Genomic DNA, 25,415 nt, shown 5'->3' on the forward strand with positions numbered 1-25,415 from the left:
CATAGTGACCCTATAGGACAGGGTAGAACTGCCCCATAGTGTTTCCAAGGAGCTGCTGGTGAATTCAGATTGCTGACTTCCTGGTTCACAGCTGAGCTCTTAACCACTGCACCACCAGGGCTCCTTTGCAGGCCTGTTGAGAAGGGAAATGGCATTTACGAAGCCTCCAATATGAGCCGGCAGTCTACCCAAGCTACTTCAGCGGGTGCTCGCCCCACCCTGTGAAGCAGACATTGGCATCCCCTGTTAGAGGGAGCAGGGCAGGTCTTTGCCAGGTGGAGCAATTTGTCCTAGGGCTATAAACCAGCTAGCAATTAGCAGATGCTGTGTTTGAACTTTGTTCTGTGATATAAAGCCCACATTTTTCTAACCTCACCCTTCCGCCGCTTTTTCTGCCTGTTGTTTTTCCTCATAGCCCTCACAACTTCCCCCAGAAATTAAGGGGGATTTTAAGAGTAGACTAACCCTTTGTTAAGGCAGCTCAGACTAAAGCTGCCTGTTCAGGTGTGGGCGTGCCCTCCTGAGGCATTGCCACAATTTTTTGTTGATTTGTTCAGCTTTGATATTAAAGAGGTCAGTTCATCATACCTGTTGCTTCACCAGTGAAACCTTCATTCTGTATTGAAACTGCAGTAAAAGTGCTGGACTTTTGAAATTGGGAGTAAGTAGGTTAACCTGGAAAAGTCCTAACAAGGGAAAGGTGTGGCCCTAATGACAGTGAAACCTGTGAGGGCTGGAACTCGACGGTACTGCCTTGTTTTTCCAGGTCTCACAAGTTCTCCACCTTTGACAGAGTGCAGTCTTAATACTTCTCTGTCACTCACTGTGAGTAGAAAATATTTGAGTTTTCCTTTTCTGACAGGTTTTCACCTTACACAGGTTCTGGCTTTTGCAGGTTTTACTGTGTTAGAAAACTTAAATGTATGACTTACTAGATCAGGACTCTGACAAGAAAAGGCTTAGCCTAACTGTCTGTGTTGTACATACTCCTAAATAAAGGGCTTAGAAACCCTGGTGGCATAATGGTTAAGAGCTATGGCTGCTAACCAAAAGGTCAGCAGTTCAAATCCACCAGGCACTCCTTGGAAACCATATGGGGCAGTTCTACTCTGTCCTATAGGGTCTTTATGAGCCGGAATCAACTCGACAACAATGGGTTTGGTTTTGTTTTGTTTTGTTTTTTAATGGATTACTAAATTACTAAGGACTTGTTCATACAGTGACTCCTTTGAGAGTATATTTGTGTAGGGATTATTCATGTTTTGCAAATCCAGGAGTGGAGGCCAAGATGTGTAGAATGACTTGCAGAGGGTTACACTGCTGCTAAGTGGGAGAGCTTGGATTCAATCCAGATCTTGTTACTCTGGGTTGTGTGCTCAGCCCTGCTCTCACTTCCTGGGAGGAACAGCAGAGAGTTTTCACTTTTGAATGTCATCCCCAGAATGACAAGCCTCAAATTTGTCCAGGACAGGTGTCTACAAATGCTCATAAAGCTTTTCCAGAATGTCAGTTGAGTTTCTCTGCTTTAAAAAATCTAGCCTTCTTCCTACAACTTCTGAAGGAGATAGCTCTGTACTATAAGACAGAAATTTTAATTTAAAGCCTAAGCTTACAGAAAGTTCATACCTGAAATCTGGAAAGTAGGAGGCATTTCACTAGTTTAACCCGTATAGAATTAACAATCATTCAGATGTGTAAAGGACAAATGAATGTGTATATATGAATCTCTTCAGTATATAGAGATGGTGTTAATCTGTCTTCTTCAGAGGGTGGTTCTTCAGTTGCATAAAGAAAAACCAATGAGGAAACCAAATGGTTCTTACTTCCACCTTATCTATGTGCTGGTGTCACTGCCCTTTAGATCGGCACTTTCTAAGTAAGTATGAAATGATAAAGAGTCAGCCAGTCTCAAAAATGAAAAAGAGCCATTTGAAATGGTTGTGCCCTATCATCCATTAGACTGCGTGTTAAAGCACCTTCACCTGAAGGCCCTCCATTTAGAAATTCTTAAATAACTATTAGTTGACTGACAACCGCTTGGCTCCTCTGGTTGGAGAATATAACTAATAAGGGTCAATTCCCAGGTGAGCTAACTCTCTTTGCTCATTTCAGGGCCACATATTGTAGACTTGATTCCAGAGAGCTACCCACCTTCTCCATCCCCCAAAATGTCTGTCATCACACGGTGAAACAAACATGCTTTAACAAAACATGTACATATCTTTTAGGCCCTACTAGAATGCCCACTCAAAGCCTGAGCCTGGTAACTTCATGGCCAGAGGGAGTTATTCTCACTACTGGTGCCTCACACATAAAGTGTGGAAGGGTGTTATGTTGCTTATTACGCCAGCAGGTAGGCTTCACTGGCAGATTTTCATACCATACCACTCTTGCTTTTGGTCTTTTTCAATGGGAAAAATTAGCCCAAAGTTTCTGATAGAGAAATCTCCATTTTGCAGAATTTGTTTCAATTGTGTGGTTAACGTTTTGATTTTATTCAAGTAGAAGAATTTTTATTTCTGACTTGATGTCAATCTTGGGAAATCACTCTATTTTCAAGTATTTCTTCAAGAAAAACAAAATATTTTCAATTCCAAAATTGTTGGCAGTCCCGAATTTTCTATTACATTCAAACTACTCACCACAGACTCTCAACCGTGACACAAAACAGCTAACTGTTCCTATTCCTAAATGACAGTAGCAAAAAACAAGATACTGTTTTGCTTCTTTAGTTGCTGTAAACCAAAATGTGTGTTTTCGCTAAAAAGCATTTAACTATTTGAAAAAAAAAAATCATCCCATGTATTTTGAAGAGCATATCAGTGTAGGTATCAGAGTTTGGCTTTTTTCTAATAGATGATAGTAAAATTGTGGTTAGGAACCAAGGAATATAAACATGAAGAAGAAAAGAGGTTTGAAATGATTCCCTAGGACTTCAAACAATCACAACTACTTTGGTTCAGATAATTAAAAAAAAAAAAAAGAAGTATTAGGTCAGGCTCAAGCTTTAATAGCTTGTGTAACTTCATTTTATTTTTTTAATTCACGGTTTGATTCATGACCCTGAGTTATTATCTACTCTTTTTCAAAGAGCCATTCTGAGGAATGTGGGCAGAGAGGCAGTGACAAACTGAGATTAAAACTTTGAACCTCTGACTTCTGATCTAGCCCCATGAACGTATCACCTGAAAGGAACTAATATCTTTGTTCAGTTAACAAAAGGTAGCGAGAAAAGAGAAAGAGCAGTCTCTTGTAGAATGTAAAATGAATGCTGGTATTATTTTTGAAAATTGGCTTAAATAGAAGACCACTGCAAGAAGCACGTTTTTGTTCCCCTGGGGCATCATTTTCTGTATAAGTGTTGCTTTAGGGCATCAAAATTGAGTTAATTATGCTATGTCAACTTACAGAAGGCTTCCGACCTGGCTTTAGAAGCCATGAGTCTACCCTACGTAAGGGAACTGGTCCTTCGTAATTCAGAAAGCCCTTGCTAACAGGTTGGAGGGAGGCCTCAACAGGTAACTCACGTGGAGAGCTCTGTGCTATTGTGTTTTCTGACCATATCCCTAGGCTCTTCCATTTCAAGAGAGAAATAAATGTCTCTTGGGCAGGAAAACATAATCGGGCCAAAGGAATGTATGTAGGAAATGAGGCACCTGCCCTGAGGGACACCTAAAATACCAGTGATTGTGAGGAAACATCAAAATCTTTAGGACTTGGATGGTTTTTTCTCTCTCCAGCCCCAGTGAAGGAGCGTTCTGATTGGCTGTCACCTGGGTGAGGTGCACCTCTCGTGGACAGAGCCCTCACTGGTCTACGGGGTCCAGTCCGTGGCCTTGCCTGATCAGCCCCACTCCTCAGTGGGGAACTAGTTCTGTGGACATAGCCTCTGCTCTCTGACCTCAGAAGCCATGTCCACTTTGAAGGCTCTCGGCTACTGCCATGGCTGATGAGCTTCCTTTAGAAGCCAGAAGTCACAGTGTTCCCAATCTGTCAAACATACTGTGTTGTCTACCAGAGCTGAGTGAAGGCCAATAATCCGGATAATCCCTTATGTATGTGATTCTTTACAGTTTATAGTACACATTTATATATAGAATCCCATTTAATCCTCCTAATGCCTCCAGATGCCCTATTTATTATCCTCGTTTTTATAGATGTGAAAACAAAAGCTTAGTGAGGTCGAGCCGCAATCTAAGATCAAAACCAACTCATGTGGCAGGCTCTTCCAACCCCTCAGGGAAGGTCAGCTACTCTGCCTTCCTGTGGCAGAGAGGGGTTGTCTAAAGGTTTCTCATCATTTCACTGGGGCCTGGGTTTGGGGGAAGAAAGACCACACAGGTGAAGTCACATCACATCAGGGTACATGCTAACCGTAAGACATCACTGATGATACTAACCTTGATCACCTGGCCCAGGGAGTATTTGCCAGGTCTCTGTACTGTAATACCTTTGCTCTCTTTCCATGCTCTGTTCTTTGGAAGCAAGTCACTAAATTCTGCCCATACTCAACGGATGAGGGAGAATTCAGCTTTACCTTCTGGAGGGGGGAGGATCTGCATAGATTATTTGGGACTTTGTAAGGAAGATTTGCCTTTTCTCCTCTACCAGTAAAGCTAAAGCCTTTTACTGGAAAGCACTGGAATCAGTCTGACAGATTCCTTAAATAAAATACTACATGAATACAACCTACACAATTGCCTTTCTCAATGTGGATTCTTTTTTTTTTTTTTTGGTATATACGCATTTATATATATATATATATATTTTTTATTGTACTTCAGATGAAAGTTTACAGAGCTAGTTTCTCATTAAACAGTTAATACACATATTGTTTTATGACATTGGTTAACAACCCCACAACATGGCAACACTCCCTTCTCAACCTTGTGTTCCTTATTAACCAGCTTTCCTGTCCCCTCCTGCCTTCTAGACCTTCCCCAGGGCTGGTGTGCCCTTTTAGTCTCGTTTTGTCTTATGGGCCTGTCTGATCTTTGACTGAAGGCTGAACCTTGGGAGTGACTGCAATACTGAGCTTAAAGGGTAAACAGGGGCCACACTCTCAGTGTTTCTCTGGTCTCTATCAGGCCAGTTAGTCTGGTCTCCCCTTGTGGATTCTGATAAAGCCTTCCTGCCACACGGTTCCTCCCACTCCCTGCTTTCCCAGCATTCTTCATCACCTCTGCCATGACATAGAGCCAGCTGGACTTCTCTCCTCAACAGCAAGTCCTCTGAAAACCAGGTCTGGGCTTTTTTGACTTAAGCCATTGGTAGTCCCAAGGGCAAAGCACCGATGGTGCCCTTCCATGTCCCTGACACGTCTTTTCTTTGGACACAGTCTGATTTCCAGTTGCCAGCATCTGTGACACTTTGCCTGTCGTGTCCTCACGCCACCAGAATCCTTGGACAAGGGAGGCGGGGAAGGCTGGGAAATGAACGCCCTCCTCAGCCTCCCGAAGCAGCCTTCAACCAGTGACTACAGGGAGTAACAAGTAAATAACCCAGCACCTCTTTTCTGGGTGGGATGCTCCACGCTGTCTCAGGAGTTCCCAGCAGGACTGAGTTCCAGATACCTGCAGTGATGACTGGCTTAATAAAGCTTGGATGGCAGTGACATAGACAGAGCCCAGCTGGCTGTGGTGCAGGGCTTCCCTGCTCTTTCTAAGATATACATGCCTTCTCTGAATTTTAACCTCGCCTCTCGGCCTCTCACTTCCCCCTAGCCAAGCATGGGTGACCAGACACTACACAAAGCAAGCAGGTGCGTTTTCCAGTCATTGCAGCCCCCTGTCTGATCCCTGCAGCTCTTCCCCTGGAATCTAAGCTGTTGGTCAGAGTGAAGTAGGGTACAAAGCTCTGCCTTCCATTAGGAGGGCAAGTGAATTTCTTCTTGCAGCTCTAGAAACCAATGCTGTTAACCACTTCCTATAAATCACTACACTAAGCAACATAAAGCCACGGGGAACCCAAAAAACCACCACGTCTTTTACCACTTTTCTCTGTGTATGGACTTGGGGACCCGCTCAGAAGATCTTTACAATTATTTCCGGAAAACTTGTTTCCGGATTTGGCTGTTCAGCTAGTATGGTTAACATTTGGTTTCTAAAATTCTAAATGTTTTAGCTGCAACAGCTCTGTAGTATGCTTCTTGTTATTAGCAAGACAGAAAAAGACATTAACAAGCCCTACAAAATTAAAAGCATATAATCATCTTCCCCGGTTTTTTTTTTAACTCCCCGTAATATGTTGCGGAATTTTCTGGGTACCTGTTTGTATGTTTGTGGTTGAATACAGTTGATGTCACTCCAAGAACTCTGAGGCCAGATTCTTGGGTTTGAATCTTAGCTCCCCCTCTTGCTAGCCATGTGACATTGATCACTTTGAGTCTCAGTTGCTTCATCTGTAAATGGGATCATGATAGCCCTTACTTGTTGGCGTTTGAGGATTTGAAGAGGCACTGCATGTGAAGTGCACAGTGGATGTCATTGTTCTTACTGCTTCAAAGATTTTGTTTTGTTTTATTGGGATTATAGCAACCAGGAATCATAGAAAACAACAGAAAGTCGTTATATGTAAGCAATGTGACCAGTCTGTTCTTTCTGTTTTTGTCTGAGCTATTCCACGTTTTGAAAGATTCTCTGTTCTCCTTTTGTTTCTTCAAATCATTTTTCCCTCTTGCTTTACGAGAAGAACCTGGTTTTCCTATTGGTGAGCGCCAACTGGGTCATGGTTCCCTCCTTTCATTTGGACTTTTTCTATTTCTTCTGTTTATTAGGGATTTAGGAGGGGAGAAGCTTAGAGATAAAGCCCTGAAAAGGAATGCAAAGGGACCAATCTTTCTTATTTTAAAATTCTGGCCTTAAAAATATACTGAAAAAAAAAAGAGAAACCCTAATAGTAATTTTTTGGGGGCGGGGGGCGGTTAAGAAAGTGGTCTACTCACTTGGCAATTGGTCCCAGGCTTCAACCCTCCTAACAGATTCAGCGTCACCATTTATGCCTAAGGGTAGGTTTGGGGCAAAGGCTGGTACCCCCTTCCCTGGCAGCACGGGTGAGTTACACGAGGGAACCCACACATGGCTGCTCGGCAAGGAGTTTTCTGTTGTTGTCCCCCGGTAACAGTGCACACTATTTGGAGGTGATTTGTATTAACACCCTGGTCCAGCAGCAGCCAGGCTCCTTCTGGCAAGTTAAAACTTCCCCTTGGTGTTCAAGGTGACAGTCCCAGGCTGGGTCTTCAGGTGTGTCTTGGTCATCTAGTGCTGCTATAACAGAAATACCACAAGCGGTTGGCTATAACAAAGAGAAATTTATTCTCTCACAGTTTGGGAGGCTAGAAGTCCTAATTCAGGGTGCCAGGCTTTCTCCCTCTGTTGATTCTGGAGGAAGGTCCTTGTCATCAATCTTCCCCTCATCCAGGAGCTTCTCACCTTAGGGACCCTGTATCCAAAGGATGTACTCCGCTCCCAGCACTTCTTTCTTGGTGGCACAAGGTCCCTCTCTTCTCTGCTCACTTCTTTGTTTTATATCTCAAAAGAGATTGATTCAAGATACAACCTAATCCTGTAGATTGAGTTCTGCCTCATTAACATAACTGTCTCTAATCCTGCTTCATTAACCTCATAGAGGTAGGATTTACAACACATAGGAAAATCACATCAGATCACAAAATGTTGGACAACCACACAATGCTGGGAATCGTGGCCTAGCAACAACAACAACAACGTTCCACTGTGTAAGTATATCCCAAGTATCTGTTCTATTGGGATACATTTTGGGGTTGTTTCCAGGCCTTGACTGTGATGAATGATGCTGCTATGAACATTCCTGTGCCTTCCTAATGAAAGATTGCCATGACTTTCGTCCCTCCTTGGAAGCCCCTTTCTAACAGAGTAGTAGCCACTTATAACCATGTGTGTAACTTGGAGAATCTTTGGGTGGAGAGGGCTAAACCGATGAATGTTTATAAAGTGTCTTGAACTTCAGAATTAAAAGGTCATTTAATTTGAAAGGAAACCCTGGCGGCATAGTGGTTGAGTGCTACAGCTGCTAGCCAAAGGGTCAGCGGTTCGAATCCGTCAGGCGCTGCTTGGAAACTCTATGGGGCAGTTCTACTCTGTCCTGTAGGGTTGCTATGAGTCGGAATTGACTCAACGGCACTGGGTTTGGTTTTGGGGTTTGTTTTACTTTGAAAAGTAGTATGAGTAGTTGTTTAAAATAGTTATGGGGTCTTTGGCTATAACAAGCCATTAGACCTCTCTGACCCCCAGTTTCCTCATCAGTAAAACGGGCATAATATTAGTATTAGAAAAAAATAATGGGGTTGTTGTAAGGATTTGATAAGATAATGAAATAAAGTACTTAATGTAGAGCCTAGCCCTTAGGAGTGTGCAATAATAATTGATACTATTGGCTTTTTGTTACAATGGCCATGCAGGGAAAAGCCGAGGATGCTTGCAGAGAGTCGCATAAGTTTATTAACAGAAAAGCCAATGGAAACCAAGTAATTTGTTTTAATGTCAGACATGAAGTAAATACTTGTTTTGTTTTTCTTTTACAACCCCTTTTGCTTCACCTTTATTTCTGTAGTTATATATGACTCCGGATTTAAACAAAGAGTCTGCCTGGGTGGGATATGGAGGAGCAAAGAAAAATAGGGGCTGGGAAGCTGATCGTTATGAAATCTGTGTTAACTTTTGCAGCAGTTTTAACTTTGGGGCACAGAAGATTGTTTTAGGTGCATCTGGCTTAGATTTCATTTTGTCCGTGCCCTTCTAACAGTACATAGTACTTTTGATTCAATGTGCTCTGACCCTGTGTTAGGGATACCAAAGGCTAGTGAGATCATTCAACTCTTTCCGATCTTATAAGTATGCAGATTCTTGGCTTCCAAAATGGAATCACCCTAAAGTTTCAGACATTAAGTGCCGTTGTTGAGGAAGAACTGTGGTGTCTTTGCTGAGAACGTACAGACATTTGAGATTGCAAAGTTGATATTGCAAAAACAGAGAGCTTCTCACTGTATAAATCTTCTTAAATTCTAGATCTCTGGGTTTATGGTACCAGTCATTTTATCGTCAGCCCAGAAAGCTACTCATTGTACAGCCAAACAAGTAAAAAAAAGGAGAGAAAATAATGCCTTCTTCACCTAAAGGGCTGTCCTAATTCTGAGCAGAAATACATTGCAAAATTCTTTTTTAACTTTTTTATTTTGAAATCATTGCAGACTTAGAGAAAAGTTGCAAAAATAATTCGAAGAAATGGCATATCCTTCACCCAGATTTTCCGAATGTTAGCTCTTTGCCACATTTGCTTCATCCTCTTTCTGTCTGCACACACATGCACAATACGTACATGCCCACGCATTTTTTTTTTCCTGAATCCTGATTAGAATAAGATGCAGACATCATGCCTCTTTATCTTAAACACTTCAGTGTGTATTTCCTGAAAAGAAGGGCATTCTTTCGCCTAACTCTAGCAAAGTTCTCAAACCCATGAAATTAACACTGACACATGACTATTATCTAATCTACAGACTACTCAAATCTCACAAGCAGTCCCAGTAAGATCTTTTAGAGCAAATGAAAACAAAATTTAGGGGGCAGGGTCCAGAACCCAATCCAAGATCACATGATGCATTTAATTTAGTTTATTTATCAGCAAATATTTTAGGGATTTTGAACCCTCACTAATAGAAAATCCTTGCTTTAAGATAACACGTTTGCTTTCCTGGGATTAGGTGAAAAGAAAACCGTCTTCTAGAGTATTTGTCTGTATTTCTGAGAGGGAGGAGGGTGGTAAAAAGTAGCTAAAGCAAATGTATTTAATTATATTTATTGTGTACAAGAGAAACTTAAGAATTTTTTTCCTGGCTTTACAGAAAAACATCTTGGAGTGTGAGTCACAGTGCCTCTAAGTATTGTTTGCTAGTCGAGTGTTCAGTTGTAACTTGTGTGCCCTGTGACCAATGAACCCGCGTTTCAGACCCGTTCTGAGAAAGCAGACCGTGCGTTTATTCCGGAGAATGATCACAGTAGCTGCGCTTTCTTTGGCAGATGTGGTGCTGGAAAAAGCCATGCACAAGTGCATCTTGAAGCCCTTGAAGGGGCACGTGGAGGCCATGCTGAAGGACTTCCACGTGGCCGATGGCTCCTGGAGACAGCTGAAGGACAACCTGCAGCTGGTGAGGCAGAGGAACCCGCAGGAGCTGGGAGTCTTCGCCCCGACCCCTGATTTTGTGGATGTGGAGAAAATCAAGGTCAAATTCATGACCATGCAGAAGATGTATTCACCAGAAAAGAAAGTTATGCTGCTGCTGAGGGTCTGCAAACTCATCTACACTGTCATGGGGAACAACTCAGGTGAGATGGCCGCACTCCTGGCTCTTTGCCGCTGCCCCCAGGGCGTTGACTGGGCCACAGCATGTTAGGTTTTCTGATTCCCAACTTCTCTTCCCCTCAGTCTCTTGATTTCACAAGCAGCTTACAAAAATAGCAGTGTTAGTCTGATGTCTGGCAAATTAGTCATGTGCAAAACCTAAATAAACCCAAAAACCAAACCTGATGCCATCAAGTCAATTCTGACTGATAGCGACCCTTGAGGACACAGTAGAACTGCCCCATAGGATTTCCAAGGCTGTAATCTTTATGGAAGCAGACTGTCACACCTTTCTCCCATGGGGCACCCGATGGGTTCAAACAGCCAGCCTTTACGTTAGCAGTCAAGCACTTTACCGCTGTACCACCAGGGCTCCTTAACACATAAATAACCCCAAATAAAGTAAGTGGGTGAGGGCCACAACATTTTTGTATGATGTCAATGTAATTAAACATTTAGAAGAAAAAATTTAGTTCAGGGTGGTGGTTACAAATCCAGTCTCTAGAGTCTGAGTTCGGTCACACTCTGTAAATTAGTTGATTAGCTATGACTTTCACCACGTTAACCAGCCTTCTAAGCCGCAGTTCCAGCAACTCTCGGATATGACACTGCCCTTCGTGAGCTGGAGGTTAGGTGAGTCAGTGCACGCATACCACCAAGCACAATGGAAGTAGAAGCTATTATCGTTACGTTTTGGCCAAGGAGGATCTTGTCAGTGATTTACAGAGTGTGTCAGAAACATGGAGCATCCAGTAGTAATACCATTGCCTTGGAGCTCTGGACTCTGCGCTCTTCACTACAAGCTGAAGCAATGTAATTGGAATTCACCGAAGAGTTACCAAGCTGGAAAGTAAGCACTCAGATTTCCCTTGTGCTGCTTCCTGTAGCTTCAGGAGTAGCCATAATTCACAGATGTTGAATGAGCCCCGCATTGTTCTGGGTCGTCAGCGAGCCTGTTATAATTCTGTGGGCTGTTAACAGCTTTTCCTCCAAGTGAGGATGTTTTATGGGGGGCTCTGTCAACCACTGCCTTAGTAGATAGGAAAGTGTGTGCAGTCTGCAAAGTATTGAGTGATGGTACTCAACCGTGGGCTCTTGAGCTGGTAATGGAAGCACAGGAGCCTCGCCTCTGCAATCTGCAAGCACATTTCACATACACCAAAATATGTTTTCTGTAGTTCACGACATTATTTATAAAAGTTCCCAAAATATTATTTGCCGGGGGATACATTCTTCTAAAGCAGGGCTCCTTGACCTTGGCGCTGTAGACATTATACACTGCCGGATGCTTTGCTGCCGGGGTGGTCTTGTGCATCGTTGGAAGTTTAGCAGCATCCTGGATGCCATTTCCGGCCCCACCCTGCAGGGGTGTTGACCAAAAATGTCTCCAGACGTTGAATCACTCCTAGTCAGGAACCATTGCTGTAAAGACAACTAGAAATAAAGACTAAAATTTTTTTGCCATATGTTGCAAATATACATTTATTAATAAATGTATATTTATTAATATACATTTATTCAACATATTCTGAATTGGCATGCTTAACTGTGTGCTCGGTTGAATATAAAGCTTATTCCCAGCTTGAGTCTGGTCTTCCTACGTTTACAATTAATTTGCACAGAAAGCAATTCCAAAGAAGGCACAAAGAATTAGTAAATTAAGTATTTTGTACATGTTTTATAATATGTCTGAAAGTTAAAATATTCAAAAGTACTTTATGTTCTATTGCGTAACTAGGTGCAGATCAGAAGGCAGAAAGAAAACCTTTACTGTGTTAATTTACTCAAAGACACTCATTCTGAAATTGTAAATTAGGGCTGGTGGAAGAAAAGAGCAGCTGGATGGTTTATCACGCCACACAGAATTTCAGAAACACCCACCACTGTTTATAAATAGCACATTTCCCTGGAGTGACTCCTCACCAGCTCATAAAAGCAGCAAGTAGGATAGGAAAGGAAGAAACATGGATAAAAATATTCCGCTCTTCCCCTTTTGTTCTAATCCCAGGGAGGATGTATGGAGCTGACGACTTCCTGCCAGTACTGACCTATGTCATAGCTCAGTGTGACATGCTGGAGCTGGACACAGAAATTGAGTACATGATGGAACTCTTAGACCCATCACTGCTGCACGGAGAAGGTAAAGGCGCTTTTTAAAAAGTGGGAGGATCTGGGCACGCTTTTTTTTTGACATCTTACGAGTTAACCACAGTTTTTAAAAAATCGCTAGTGCTGATTCTTTCAGTGATTACAAATGTAATAGGAGTTTATCACAGAAAACTTAGAAAAGCTGGAGAAGCCCAAAGAAAAAAACGTAAACCCCCGAAATTATATTTCATCAAGCCTGGTGAATTGCATTAAAAACAACATTCATTACAATAAATGCCATTTTTAAAAAGAAATGATTTCTTTGATTCCAAGAGGAAAATATGAACTTTTGTTAGAGAATATTTCCCTGCTGTTACATCAGGGAAACAGATGAACGTCTAGCTTTTGTTTTCATCTTTTTTTTTTTCAATTTTGTTTTCCAAATGAAAAGAGCATTGAATTTTCTTTGTTTCTATTTTAAAATGGCATCTGCTTCTTGCTAAGATAAAAATACAGTGGAGAAAAGTGTGGGTGGTTTGCCTTCAAATTACCTTGGCCATTAAATTTTCTTCTTTTGTCTGGCTAACCCCAAAGTGTTTTTGCAGAAATTCCTTCTCCTTACACGTGAGTTAGGCAGTTTATCGTGGAAATCCTCTGGATGCTTGACACCATAGTGCACAGCCTTGAAAAGCCAAAATAACCGGGACCGTTCTGCACGTTTGGCATTTTCAGTGAGCACAGGCCAGAGGCATGGCGCTGGGCCCCATCAGTCTGTCCATTCTTACACAGCCTTGTAGCGCTGGGGTGGACCTGTGTAGCTGCCTCGTCGCGTTTCGTTTGTTCTCCAGTGAATGTAGTCTGGACTTGAGTAAAAAGTTCCCCCTGCCCCAGGGAATGCGTCATGCCAATCTTTTCTCTGAAAATAGACCACTTCTTGGAGGGAACCTAAATGTACCGCTCCCTCATCCCCCCAGAATTGCCCTCCGAAACCCAAACCCACTGCCGTCGAGTCACAGCGACCCTTTAGGACAGAGTAGAAGTGGCCCATAGGGTTTCCAAGGCTGTAATCTTTACAAAAGCAGACGGCCACATCTTTCTTCCACAGAGCAGCTGGTGGGTTTAAACCACTGACCTCTTTTGGTTAGCAGCCGAGTGCTTTAACCGCTGCAGCACCAGGGCTACTTGAATTTCCCTCAGCCTCCTCTGTTCTTTTACCCTGAGTGTGTAGGACCTTAGTTTTCCTCTGACCAGGTCCTTTTCCTATTAGGGCGTCATGAACTCCCACCCTTCCAGGGGTAGTGCTGACTCAGGATTGGGGAGGTGTAGGAGTGAGTCCCTTTATCCTCCACCCTCTCACCTGTTTCTCTCCCTGCACTAACACCCACCACGGAACCAGGCGCTCCATGATGGACTACCAGGACCCCCTGCATCTTTCCGTGCCTCTTCTCCTTGGGGACTGGACAGGTTTTGTCCAGGGACCAAGAGAAGCATACATTAGTCTCCATGCCATGCTCTCCTCCCTTCTACCATATTATTCTTACAATATCATACTCAATTATGATTTTGTTTTTAGTCTCAATCATGTTTAATTCTGGTAATAAGTATGTAGGATGCAGAAAATTACCATTCCGTGGCTGACAATGTATATTTAGGACAAACATTGGGGCCTAAGGTAGAGGCCACCACTTCCTGCCAACTTTGCCAGTGTCCCCTGGAGAAAGGCCCTGCTCTGGACACCATTGGTTACAGATGGGTGGATGATGGCATCTTGATCTCTAGGATTCGCAAGTGAGAGAGAAAGACAGCCACACAGCTAGTGAGCACACAAAGTAACCGGTGAGCTCATTCTTAAACTGGAGCCTGTTTTCTTTATTTAAATAATTTTTTTTTTTTTTGTCATTGCTAAGAATATACACAGCAGCACGTACACCAGTTCAACAGTTTCTACATGTACAGTTCATTGACATTGATAATATTCTTCAGGTTGTGCAGCCATTCTCACCCTCCTTTTCTGAGTTCTTCCACCGTTAACATAAGCTCACCATCCCCTAAGTTTCCTATCTAATCTTTCAAGTTGCTGGTGTCAGTTTGATCCCATGTAGAGAGATCCTAAAAGAGTTCAATGCTTGAAGGCAAACGTTTTTTACTAGTTAAGCTGAACTATTGTTTGGTTTAAGGAAGTCTTCAGGGAATATTTTTGGTTTACGGTTTAAAGATTATCTCAGGGCAGTAGTTTCAGGAGTTCATCCAGCCTCCATAGCTCCACAAAGGCTAGATTCCATGAGAATTTGAAATTCTGTTCTGTATTTTCCTCCTTTGGATCAGGATTCTTCTTTAGAATCTTTGATCAAAATGTTCAGTAATAGTAGCTGGGCACCATCAGGTTCTTCTGATCTCAGAGCAAAGGAGACAGTTGTTCATGGAGGCAATTAGCCACACAGTCCATATCCTGCTCCTATTCTGACTCTCCTTCTTCCTCTGTTGCTTCAGGCAGGTAGAGACCAGTTGTTGTGCCTTGAATGGCCACTTGGAAGCTTTTAAGACCTGAGGCACTATGCACTAGAACAGAAGCACTGAACACATTATTAGGCCAATTAACTGTAATGTCCCATGAAACATGACCCTAAACCTCCAAACCAGGGAATCAAATCCCATGAGATATTTGGTTGTATATAAGCAGCTTCAGGAGCTTTTTTTTTTTTTTCTTAATCGTTGTGGTACATATATCTATCACACAACTTTTTACCAGTTCAACTTTTTACAGTTGTACAGCTTATTGACAGCAATTATATTAATTGGCTCTGCAACCCTACCCTTAATCAGTGCGATTTTTCTATCACAGTAAACTGAAACTCAGTGCTCAGTACTTCCCCTTTTCCCTCTCCCACCAACCCCTAATAACCACTAAGAAACTTTGGTTTGTATACATCTGCCTTTTCTTTTTTTTTTTTTTATTATTGTACTTTAGGTGAAGGTTTACAGAACAAACTAGTGTCTCATTAAACAGTACGCCTATTGTTTTATGACATTGGTTAACCACCCCATGACATATCAACACTCCGTCCTCAACCTGATGTTCCCTATTACTAGCTTTCCTGTCCCCTCCTGCCTTCTAGTCCTTGCCCCAGGGTTGGTGTGTCCGTTTAGGCTCATTTTGTCACATGGGCCTGTCCAATCTTTGACCGGAGTTCACTTGCTTTTTCTTGTCTTTTTATGCAAGTGAAGTCATCCAATATTTGTCCTTTTTGATTGACTCATGTCACTCAGCATAATGTCCTCAAGCTCCATTCATATAGTAGCATGTATCAAGACTTTATTTCTCTTATGGGCTGTATGGTATTACATTTTACATATGTACCACAGTTTGTTTATCCATTCACCTATCGATGGGCATTTAGGTTGTTTCCATTTTTTGGCTATTGTGAATAATGCTGCAGTGAACATTGGTTGACAAGTATCTGTTCGAGTCTCTGCTTTCAAGTCTTTTGGGTATATACCAATGAGTAGAATTACTGGGTCATATGGTAGTTTTATTTTTAGTTTTTTGAGGAACTGCTACACTTTTTTCCACAATGGTTGTACCATTTTGCATTCCCACCAGCAATGGATAAGGGTTCCAATTTCCCCACATCCTCACCAATGTTTGTTATTTTCTGCTTTTTTTAATCTTAGCCATCCTAGTAGGAGTGTAATGGTATCTCATTGTGGTTTTGATTTGCATCTCTCTGATAGCTAATGACGTAGATCATCTTTTCATGTGTTTGGTGGTCATTTGAATGTCCTGTTTGGTGAAGTGTCTTTTCAGATCCTTTGCCCAATTTTTGATTGGGTTATTTGTCTTTTTGTTGTTAAGTTTTTGAAGTTTTATATATAATTTCGTTATTAGTTTCTTATCAGATACTTGGATTCTGAAGATAGTCTCCAGTTAGTAGCTTGACTTTTCACCTTTTTGGTAAAGTCTTTTGATGAACAAAAGTTTTTAATGTTTATGAGGCCTTTTGTCTGGCTTTGGTACCAGGTAATGCTAATGTAATAGAAAGAGTTAGGGGGTGTTTCTTCCTCCTCTGTTTTCTGAAAGAGTATAAACAGGATTGGTGTCAGTCTTCTCTAAATGTTTGGTAGAATTCCCCAGTGAATTCATCTGATCCAGGACTTTTTTTTTGTTGTTGGGAGACCTTTGATCATTGATTCAATCTCTTCATGTGTTATGGGTCTGTTGAGACTTTCTGTTTCCTCTTGCGTCAGTTTGGTGGAGCAGGCTTTCATTTAACTGTGTCTTTTGCTTCTCGGCCTCCATTCTTGGGAGAGCAGACAGCCCAGGCGGGGTAGCTGTGGTTGGAGGCCAGGTCTGCCCATTATCTGACTGAAGCTGTGCAGGCCAGAGGAAGGGGCTGCTGAGCAGTAGAAATGTTTTGCAGAGCTAATACTTCCGTGGCTGACCCAAAGCCCTCTTTGGTTTGCGGGCCAGTGGCCCACATCTCTGTTATGCTGTTTAAGCAGGTATTTTCATTTATAGAAGAGGCATCATACAGTCCCTTTTAAGTGCATGGCTCTTGCGGTGAGGTTAGTTTGGCTGAAATTTAAAACCTTGCTCTAATTGCATCCATATGTTTCAAAGCATGGTACATTTTGTGGCCTGAACAGATCAGAGCTATGGAGACTAAAATTTGATGTCAAAAGGAAACCCCTCCCACTGGATTGTAACAGTCCTTCCAAGTTTCGGCTCAATTATTAGCACCTCCATGGAGCCTTTCTTGAACACTTAAATCCATGTCGATTTATCTTGAAATGCAGCATTTAAATTCTATACTACCCAGCTTCACACTCAATCGCATGCTGATTTGTCCATGGGACAAATATTTAGTAAAGATCAACAACTCAAAACTCCATACTAGGCACTGTGAGAGCTCCCAGTGAGGTGGTGGGATCCCGAAAACTATTCAGATATCTATAAATAACAATCATGACATGTCATATGTGCACTGGAACTGTATTGGTCACGGTGGGCTAGGTTATACTACAGTAACAAATAACTCCAAACATCAGTGATGTGAAAACAATAATGGTGTTCTTCTCTCCCAAGTTGCATGTCCCTTGTGAGTTAGCAGGGGTCTCTGCTCAGGACCCAGCTAGGACAGCAGTGCTGTCTTGCCTGTTTCTAGTTGTTGAACAGAGAGAGTTCTGCAGGGTCTTACATTAGCAATTGAGTACTTTATACTGTTGTGCAAAATTCCTTGAAGCACAACTATTTAACTGTTCATCTCTGGATGAATAAATCACCAATGCCTATTTTCTTTAGTAAAACTATAATTTTGTAGAGAGTAGAGACTCAGATTCTATTTGTTCTCAACCCACCCTGCTGTCTTCCTGTTTTGGGATCACAGCAGAGATTCAGTGGGTATTTTGACAAAGAATGTCTCTAAATTTATAACGTTCAGTACCCAGTTATGGGCTTTTAAATACAGCTGGCTCTCCATATCTGTGGGTTCTGCATCTGTGGATTCAACTAATCGAGGGTTGAACATATTAAAAAAAAAGAAATTCCAAAAAGCAAAACTTGAATTTGCTGCACACCAAGCACTATTATACTGAATCCACGCAATCCAAGTGATGTGTCGGCATGCCTGGCTGTAGCCTCCTGCCGTTTCACAGACCCTCAGTCTCTCTCTCCAGCACTCGGTATTCCGGTATTCGGGCATTGTTCACCCTGTGTCTTGTTCGCTACTTTGTGTTGTATGCACCCTACAAAGGTTGTGTCTGTACTGAACTTGTACGGGCTTTTTTTTCCTCATCATTATTCCCTAAACAATACAGATTAACAACTATTTACATAGCATTTACATCGTATTAGGTATTATAAGGAATCTAGAGATGATTTAAAGTATATGGGGGAAGTGCGTATGTTATATGCAAATACTAACGATTTTATATAAGGGACTTGAGCATCCATGGGTTTTACTATCCATGGTGGGTCCTGGAACCAGACTCCCCTGGATACTGAGGGATGACTGCAAACATTTGGGGTGTCCCCTCGTGGTCGTCTAGCACAGAGCTTACAAGTTCCTTCACAGGCACCTAATTATATTTTAGGACAAAATTATGAACAAATAAATCCATGTGCATCGCATAGTGTTGTGTTTAACACTCCCTAAGAATACAAGAAATCATTTCTAAATTCGCCATCTAAGGGGCAGCACATCCCTTCTTTTCCTTGTAAATTATTTTTTTCTAAATGTCATGTTACATTAGTCCCAAAATAAGGGTAAGAAAGGGAAGCAAGAGGGAGAACTCATTTTGAATTACCCATATTTTTGTGAACACACTTGTGTGTTCTGCTGCTCTTTCAAAGTATATCGTTTCCGTAAAATTTAGAAAATATTAATTCCTGAAACAAAAGCCGAAGAACAGCTAGAGCCAGTAGATCTGTTGGCTTCTATGTCAGGCAAATGAATGAGTGGATAAATGAATGGCGCACCCTTGCGTGTGTGCTCCTGTGATCCCACAAGGAAACGCTTGTGGAAGAGATGGAGAAAATATAAACATGGCCTCTAATCATGTGTGAAGCTCAGACGACTCGCTCTTTCTGCCCTCCCCAGGAGGCTATTACTTGACAAGCGCCTACGGAGCACTTTCTCTGATAAAGAATTTCCAGGAAGAACAAGCTGCACAGCTGCTCAGCTCAGAGACCAGAGACACCCTGCGGCAGTGGCACAAGCGGAGAACCACCAACCGGACCATCCCTTCTGTGGATGACTTTCAGGTAGGGAAAGTGCAGACGTGCCCACGCTGCTTCCTTGTATGGCCAGAAGCCAGAGCTGGCTCCCACAATAGAGCACAGGGCCCCCCAGGTCCCCCTTCGTTGAGTCATCTGGCGGGAAGGGGGAATTTTAAATCACCCTCAGCCCTTGTTGTTTCACTTCTCCGTTTTGTTTTAAAAATATGGGTTTGGCCCAAGTTTTGCTGCCCTTAAAAAATCTAAAGCGGGATTTCTCCCATAAGGTCCATCTTGGATGCTAGGCACCTGGACAGGGAGAGAGTCACGAGGTTGAAGGAATGCTTGGCATTGGATATTTTATTCTATCGGGAGATGACTTGTATGAAGGAGGCTGGTCAAGTGGAGACAGCAGAAGTCAAGTGCTACCATCGTCCTAGTCTCTTTGAGAAGAGGGAAGGGTGCAAAAATGACTTCCCCTCCCTCCTTCCCTCTTCTCTTCCCCAGGCCCGAGTAAGAGACCCCAGAATCACAGCATCTTTGGCAGCGGTCAGGGCCAGGAAGTTGAGAGGGAGCCAAGTCCTGTCTAGGTGCCCAGGTCGGAATTTTTCATGACCAGACCATGAGTTGGTGGCCAGGAATGTGGAGTTTCCGAAGAGATTGTTTCTGAGAGAGGAGTGTCAGGTTAGGGGTATAGAAATCTTTATCGAACATGACAAATCCTGTTTGCTCATAATCTATAAAATTATGAGTAAGTCTGCACATGTTTTCAGATGTGTTTGAAAGGTTTTACATCAGACCATAAAGCCCACCTGTGCTTTGTTGTGGGTGCCACATGATTGTGCTTTCAGGCAGAGACTGGAAAAGTGTGGCCTTGTCTCCATGTCCAGCTCACCTGCCCAGATCATTTACCTTCTCAGTGCTCTGACAATAATCAAAAGGTACACTCAGTGCAGAATCAGCCCATCTTTGGATGGCAAGATCAGCAAATTCTTCACCAAGATCGCCATATTCTCAGAAATTCCTTCCGAGGCATGTAAATCTAAAAAGCAAGAAAGCATACTGTGTGCCTTCTTCCCCCTTGGGTTTAACAACAGTCCTGGTTAAGTGATTTTAGCAGACACAGGCCCCTGGAGTATGATCCTATTGGCTGTCTGAGAACAGGGTTCCTGAAGTCATAGACCCTTTGAGAGGAAGAAAAGAGGAAATGAGAAAAGCTTATTCTTCTCTCATCTCCCACGTCTTTCTTTCTGGAGCTCAGACACCACAGAGCCACTTGCTTCTGTCCTACCCCCGCCCCCATAGTCCCCCCACCTGTTGACCTTGCTCCCCTTGTAGATGCACACCTCTTTAGAATAATAACATAAAGGGAGAATTTCCTGCTTTCAGCCACAAAGTCACATTTGGGACTCCTAAATCTGGTGTCACAGACAGTAATGCTCCCTCACACTGGAAGAGGCAGCAGGTCTTAAGTGGCAAAGACTGTGGATCCCAGCTCTGCCACTTATTAGCTGTGTGGCCTTTGGCAAGTTACTTAACCTCTCTGTGCCTCCGTTTCTTCACTGGTCAAATAGGGATAGTGTATCCTTCCTTCACAGAGTTCTCATCAGGACTAAATGAGTAAAGACACAGGAAGTGCATGGGGCCAAGCATGGGGGGTGGTGTGGTAAGATGGAGCATGGAGCACACTGCAGTATCCGAACTCCAGAGCTTCAGAGTCTGTGCACCTCTGGCTCGTTCTTTGCAAATGTCCTCGGTAGAACGGGATGTGAGGCGTAGCTCACCTGTGCAAAGCGCAGCATCCTTCCCCAAGAGCTTTCCCTCCATCACCCCAGTGGACCTCGGGTGACCACATGGGGGCCTGGGTAGAGAGCAGCTCCTCCCTGACTCCTGAGAAGGGTCCAGACTTGTCACAAAAAAAATTATTTGTTTTTCATCTAAAATTCAAATGTAACTGGGCATCCTATATTCTATGTGATAACCCTATCCTAAGAAAGTGAAGACTGAAGAAGGTAAAACAAGTTATCCAGGTCACAAAATCTAGGAGAGTACAAGTTTAGGATTCTTTGAGCCTAGTCTGAGAGTTTGTTTGTGAGGTCACAGGTTTATTCTGTTTCATGACAGCACACGCCCATGTGTGTGTTTCACGACTATGCACAGTGCCCAGCCTGCAGGCATCTCCTTTTTCTTCCCAGCAACACCACTGTCCACGTAACCAGCTCCATCTCCAAAGGCTTTGGACAGAATCAGCATCTCCTGAGTTTTCTCACATGGCACCCGGAGTCACGTAGATGGTGAACCACATGACATTGCCATTTTGGAAGTCAAAAATAGGCAGATATTGGTGGTTCCACCTCACGTTATTGCCCTTGCCGAGGCTTCACGCAAGAGTGTGCCAAAAGGGAGTACAGTACGTGCTATTGTGTCTACGTGTGTTAAGTGGCTCCTGGTTCAGACTCTTTGGCTGTTTGGTTCATTTTTCAAGCTGGGAAGTGTTTAACCTTTAAAGTGTTAGGCAGAAACCAGCATCGGATCTGGTTCACACTCTTAACCAGAGGTTTCTTTACCCATCTTTATGATCAGAGCCAGGGCGGAATGGACTTTCTCCTTTTTATAATTGCAGTGAATTGACATGTGGCAAATCAGTCCATATAGTTGTCCTCCCCACTGTCCAAGTTAAGATCAGCCCCTTTTCCTTGTAGTATGAGTCCTTGTGACCTTGCCTAGATGTCAGGGTGAGCCAGAGCCAATGAGGAGGCTCGCTGGTTAAACTTTCCATCTCAGCATGCCCATCTCCTGGTCCCTCTGGGTTTCTCTGGATGCCTCTTCTGAAATGGTCTGACAGCTCTTTTTCCACTCTGCAGAATTATCTTCGAGTTGCATTCCAGGAGGTCAACAGTGGCTGCACGGGAAAAACTCTCTTAGTGAGACCTTATGTTACCACTGAGGACGTGTGCCAGCTCTGTGCCGAGAAGTTCAAGGTGGGGGACCCTGAGGAGTACAGCCTCTTTCTCTTCGTTGACGAAACTTGGCAGCAGCTGGCAGAGGACACGTACCCTCAAAAAATCAAGGCTGAGTTGCACAGCCGGCCACAGCCACACGTCTTCCACTTTGTCTACAAGCGCATCAAGAACGACCCTTATGGTGTCATCTTCCAGAACAGTGAAGAAGACCTCGCCACCTCCTAGAAAACGTGAGAAACTTCCCAGCGGTGCAGCCAGAGGGGGTGAGGAGTGTTGCCTTCTGGCTTCCACATGCTTGAGCTAGAAAAGCAGTCACTCCCTTGGGACTTTGCAGTTCAGTGACTATGCCATGCGGGGTCAGCCTTGGCCACGGGCAGCTTCAGGCACAGTGCCCGAGCAAGGCAGCTGAGACTCACGAAGCAGGAAGATGCTCACTTCGTGATGGAGGATTGCATTTGATGGTTCATGTGTTTTGAGATTGTTTGCCACCTACCCCCAGCCAGGTTCTGTGCTGGCTTGGATGTATGTATATGTGCTGAGTAAATGTTGTAAGGTACAAGCCTCCTCTTGACCTCACCAGCAGGTGTTTGACAAGACTGTCCGATGCAGTGCATCAGGTACAGCTCTCAACGCTGTGGATGGCTCCATCCTTTCCTTTCCCTTCTTTCTTTTTGTTTTTACAAAGAGCCTTTGTGTTTTTATATATTTCGTGGAAATTTTTATAGCAGTTGCAGGTAAACTGTCAGGATTGGTTTTTAAAATATTTTTGTAACTTTATTCTATAATTATGCATGTGATTTTAACATTTAATATTCAAAATAAACCTCTTGCTGGATTGGAGAGGATTGCATTTTAGAAGTCTCTTCTGTAACTGGATGTTTTGGCCACTCTGTAGAGAGAGGCCGCTGGGTGTCCGGGAGCAGTGTGTGACTGATACTGGCCCCAGGATGCCTTCGTAAATCACATGTCCCATCAGCTTGTTCATGTGCCATGGTGTTGTGCTGGTTTGTTTTTTAAACAAATGACACTGAAAATAAGGGAAGAAATGAATGTAGATGGAGGTCGGGAGAGAACATAGACTCTGAGAAAGGACTGGGGAATGTAGCCTGCTGGCTCAGGCTCTCTGGAGGAAGTGGGAAAAAGGGATTAAAGGAACCACAATATGCTTCAGATACTGTAAATATACAATCAGATTGGACAGAATCTGTCCCGTACGGTATTTGCTTTTGGGAATAATTTTTAAAAAACCATGAGAAAAAAAATCAATGATAACACTTTTTATTTTTCCCCACATAAATGAAAACTTTTTTTTTTTTTTTTAAATGAAAACTAACAGCATCAGATTGCTTTGGGCAGAAACCAAGTAATGTGTAATGTGGCTTTCGTTGAGTTAAATAAGATGCTGTTAGAGCAAGAGTTTGCAAAGGCACCAAAAAGCCCGTCGGCCATATAGGAAAGGAGAGGGAAGTTAAATTTGCATGTTTTATAAAACTTGTTGCAGGCACATAAACAATGAGGGTCTTGTATCAGTGTAAACAGGTAGTTACAAAACCACGTTGTTGTACTGTGTAAAGATGCGTCGTCATCTACTTTGGTTGGCTTTGTACCTTGTACCTTCTTTAGCCTTGGCTTTACTGTGTGTCTGGGACTCTCAGCACCTACCGTGTGTACTTCCTTTTGTAAACGATTTTTTCCATGGAACTTTGCACAGAATACTTTGTAATATTGTATGATAATCATGTGTGAAAATAATTTTTGAAATATTCCCGGGTTGTCTTCTTTCTTTTAGAATCAGAGTGTAGTCCTGCACCACACGAGGCCATGTACAGGTGAAACCCCAGCCAGCGTCTGTGGTTAGAAAAGCTATAGAAAGTACACAGAAAAGCGCCCTCTTTGGGGCAGCTTGTGTACTGATATGGGGCAAGAAATAAGGAGCAGGAGGAGAAGATGGTCTTCTGACCTGAAAAGGATTTCCAGTACAGTGTTTTGCTGTGTTGGACCTGGACCAAATCATAGTTGATCTGAACAGGAAGTTAGCTGGGGCTGCAAGCACCACTTCCTGCCCCTGGTCCTTATGCAGCCCCATGCAGGGCCCTGGCTGAGAGCGCAGAGCTCTTTCACGATCAGCAGAGGGCAGCACTCATCATCAGAGGCATTGATAACATGGAGAATATCTCCCTATTTAAAACTAAGTCCTTGACTTGGCAGCCCACTGCCCTTGCTCTTGTCATAGTCAAACGTGGCTCTGGAGGCAGTGACAAAAGATAACCTTGTTAGGAATCTGGCGGCTCAGATTTCGGGTTCACAGCTTTGAATGACTACTATGTGTGCTGAGGACCCACCGTCTACTTGATAGCAGCGTCCTGGATGACACCCTGGATTGCAGCCCCCATTCTGGATGCTTTGGCTGCAAATGGAGTTTGCTTCTTGCATGTTCTTGGCGGTTGCAGTGACGGCCTGTAGACCGTTAAAACTGCGATACTCCTTTTCTTGGAGACTATCACATGTTATAAAGTAACAATGGAAGATGTTAAAGGCAGTTTAGTACCTAATTGAGATTTTTTCCCCCTCCTACTGCAATCAGATTAAAATATGACAAGAAGGAAATAATGAAGCGAAACATGGACATCTTTCTGATTGAAGCATTTTGTGCTGTGAGCAAATCCTCTCAGCTGTATCAACCTATAGAACTATTTCCTTTATAATCAGAAAGAAACGGTAGCAACTTAAATGTCCCACCTCAGGGGACTGTGATCCTTCCACTCAGGGGAGAGTTGGACTGTCACTGAAATGTGACAGTTGCGGAAGTTAATGTAATAGCATGAACAAATGCTTAAAATGTAATAAATGAAAACATGTATCTAAAACCAAAAGAGGGCAGAAGTCTGTCACCCTCCCTACTGCGTTCCCAGTGCCTGGAAGCATGCCTAGTATGTAGTGAGCACTCAGTAAGTCCATGCTTACTGAATGAAGGAAACATAAGTTCACAAAGGCTTTCCAGCCCATCGTTAGGACGGATACCTAAAAGAACAAGGGCTCGATGGACTGTCTCCTTTTTATATTTACAATGAATTGAAAATCAACAGCTCAGTCCATACAGTTGCCCTCCCCACTCTCGAAATTAAAATTCTTTTGCCCCCTTTGTACTCAGAAATCAGCACATTCTTGATTTAAAGCAGGTCAGAACATCTCCATGTGAGGGACCCTGAGCGGTTGTCGGTGGTGTGAGAGCCAGGTCTCCATGTGAGGGACCCTGAGCGGTCAGTGGTGTGAGA

The 25,415-nt window shown here is 43.1% G+C and overlaps 1 protein-coding gene across 10 annotated transcripts in view; it reads left to right on the plus strand.

The window, feature by feature from the left end:
• RIN2 (Ras and Rab interactor 2) overlaps window positions 1-23,549 on the plus strand; it is a 268,726-nt gene extending 245,177 nt beyond the window's left edge. For all 10 annotated transcript variants that reach the window (XM_049869987.1, XM_049869985.1, XM_049869993.1 and 7 more), the window contains 4 exons: window positions 10,056-10,361; window positions 12,386-12,517; window positions 19,062-19,225; window positions 22,042-23,549. In XM_049869987.1, coding sequence (XP_049725944.1) covers window positions 10,056-10,361; window positions 12,386-12,517; window positions 19,062-19,225; window positions 22,042-22,365 — 926 coding nt within the window. In that variant the 3' untranslated portion in view covers window positions 22,366-23,549. The remainder of the gene's footprint in view (window positions 1-10,055; window positions 10,362-12,385; window positions 12,518-19,061; window positions 19,226-22,041) is intronic.
• The last annotated feature ends 1,866 nt before the right edge of the window (window positions 23,550-25,415 follow it).

Source organism: Elephas maximus, chromosome 25 (genome assembly GCF_024166365.1).
Source record: "Elephas maximus indicus isolate mEleMax1 chromosome 25, mEleMax1 primary haplotype, whole genome shotgun sequence".
NCBI lineage: Eukaryota > Metazoa > Chordata > Mammalia > Proboscidea > Elephantidae > Elephas > Elephas maximus.